Here is a 1978-nt window from a genome sequence, read left to right on the forward strand (position 1 = left end):
CCCATCAAACGAAGAAGAAGTTTACGTGTTCGCGGTCGCCCCCAAGTATGCTGTACCAGCCCCAAATCGGCAATTGTTCTGCGTCGTTGTCGGAGGTACTGGGCCTCCTTTCCCCGTGACAATCCGCGAGGACGAGACTGTCGGCGAGCTCAAGGAAAAGATCGCGATCAAAACGATGTATCAATTCCCAGCCTACAGCTTGGAACTCGTCATGGCGAAGGATGGTGCCGGGTTCTCCTGCGAAGCCGCACCAGCGGTGACACTCGATGAACTCCAAGACGTCCAACGTTTCAAGGCGATGAGGCCAGCGCTCTCGATCAAGAAAGCGTTTGGAGGCACATTCCCATCAAACGAAGAAGAAGTTTACGTGTTCGCGGTCGCCCCCAAGTGGCGATTGTTCTGCGTCGTTGTCGGAGGTATTGGGCCTCCTTTCCCCGTCACAATCCGCGAGGACGAGACTGTCGGCGAGCTCAAGGAAAAGATCGCGATCAAAACGATGTATCAATTCCCAGCCTACAGCTTGGAACTCGTCATGGCGAAGGATGGTGCCGGGTTCTCCTGCGAAGCCGCACCAGCGGTGACACTCGATGAACTCCAAGACGTCCAACGTTTCAAGGCGATGAGGCCAGCGCTCTCGATGAAGAAAGCGTTTGGAGGCACATTCCCATCAAACGAAGAAGAAGTTTACGTGTTCGCGGTCGCCCCCAAGTATGCTGTACCAGCCCCAAATCGGCAATTGTTCTGCGTCGTTGTCGGAGGTACTGGGCCTCCTTTCCCCGTGACAATCCGCGAGGACGAGACTGTCGGCGAGCTCAAGGAAAGGATCGCGATCAAAACGATGTATCAATTCCCAGCCTACAGCGTGGAACTCGTCATGGCGAAGGATGGTGCCGGGTTCTACTGCGAAGCCGCACCAGCGGTGACACTCGGTGAACTCCAAGACGTTCAACGTTTCAAGGCGATGGGGCCAGCGCTCTCGATCAAGAAAGCGTTTGGAGGCACAATCCCATCAAACGAAGGAGAAGTCTACGTGTTCGCGGTCGCCCCCGACCAACCTGCCGCAAGCACCGCGGCGTCGCTTGTCGAGTACAAGAAACACAAGAGAAACGAAGACGAGAGCTCCATGTCGATTTCGAGGTTGTCGCTTCCGAAAATCGCACAGTTGGGGTATTCCACAAAAGGGTGGACGTTGCCGCCGGTGGACGGTGTCCCGCGGTAGAGTATTCCAGACTTCGAATGGATGGATGGTGTGAATGAGAGCGACTCGAGGAACGTTCAAAGGTGCAAGGACTACGTTGCGTATATGCTGCAGGACTTTGTGCCACTCATGGTGTCCACCACGGTTCGCTTCGGCCTCAGCACCCCCGTGGGAGAATCCCGACGCAGACTCACGGGGGCCCCCGACTTGTACGTCCTCCCAAGTGTTTGCGCTGACACATGTGGCCGTACTGAAGTGGTGATGGTGATTGAGCTGAAAAAACATGACACGCTGTCGGACGCTAACATCGCTCAGACGGTGGGATACTTGATTGCAGCGCATACCCTCTTCGATAAGCAAGCATATCGACCTACTCCCGTCGGCGTGTTGACGAATTTGCGGGACGAATGGCATCTTTTTTGGGTAGACCCGAACGGCGAAGTTTGTATGATGACTCGGGACAGCAACCTCCAGAAACTGACCCGCGAGACTGCTTGGCAGTACATTCGAAAGCATTGCGAATACGTCAGCTCGGTCCTCCAACAAGAACTGGCGGCAGGGGCACCCGTCCTAGACGACCTACAAGCTCTGAAACTTTTTCCCGTGTTTGGGGATACCAATACCATGGCGGGCCAGGCAAAGAAGTTTGCGCCCCTCGAGTATGAAGACAACATGGCGGATGTGTTGGAAACCGAAGAAGAGGTCCTCCTCTATCAGATGTCGAAGCGACTGCAACGCACGACGGCCTTTGATATGCCGTATGCGGCCATGTACTCGTAG

General features: G+C 55.2%; 1 protein-coding gene across 1 annotated transcript; it reads left to right on the forward strand.

Annotated features, from left to right (window-relative positions):
• Nucleotides 1-211: 211 nt before the first annotated feature.
• On the forward strand, nt 212-1978 carry H257_19140 (hypothetical protein; the record flags this gene model as incomplete). Its single annotated transcript, XM_009848288.1, has 2 exons — nt 212-1215; nt 1282-1978. 2 exons carry the CDS (start codon nt 212-214, stop codon nt 1976-1978), a joined length of 1701 nt encoding a protein of 566 aa, XP_009846590.1.

Source organism: Aphanomyces astaci (assembly GCF_000520075.1).
Source record: "Aphanomyces astaci strain APO3 unplaced genomic scaffold supercont1.371, whole genome shotgun sequence".
Lineage (NCBI taxonomy): Eukaryota > Oomycota > Saprolegniomycetes > Saprolegniales > Verrucalvaceae > Aphanomyces > Aphanomyces astaci.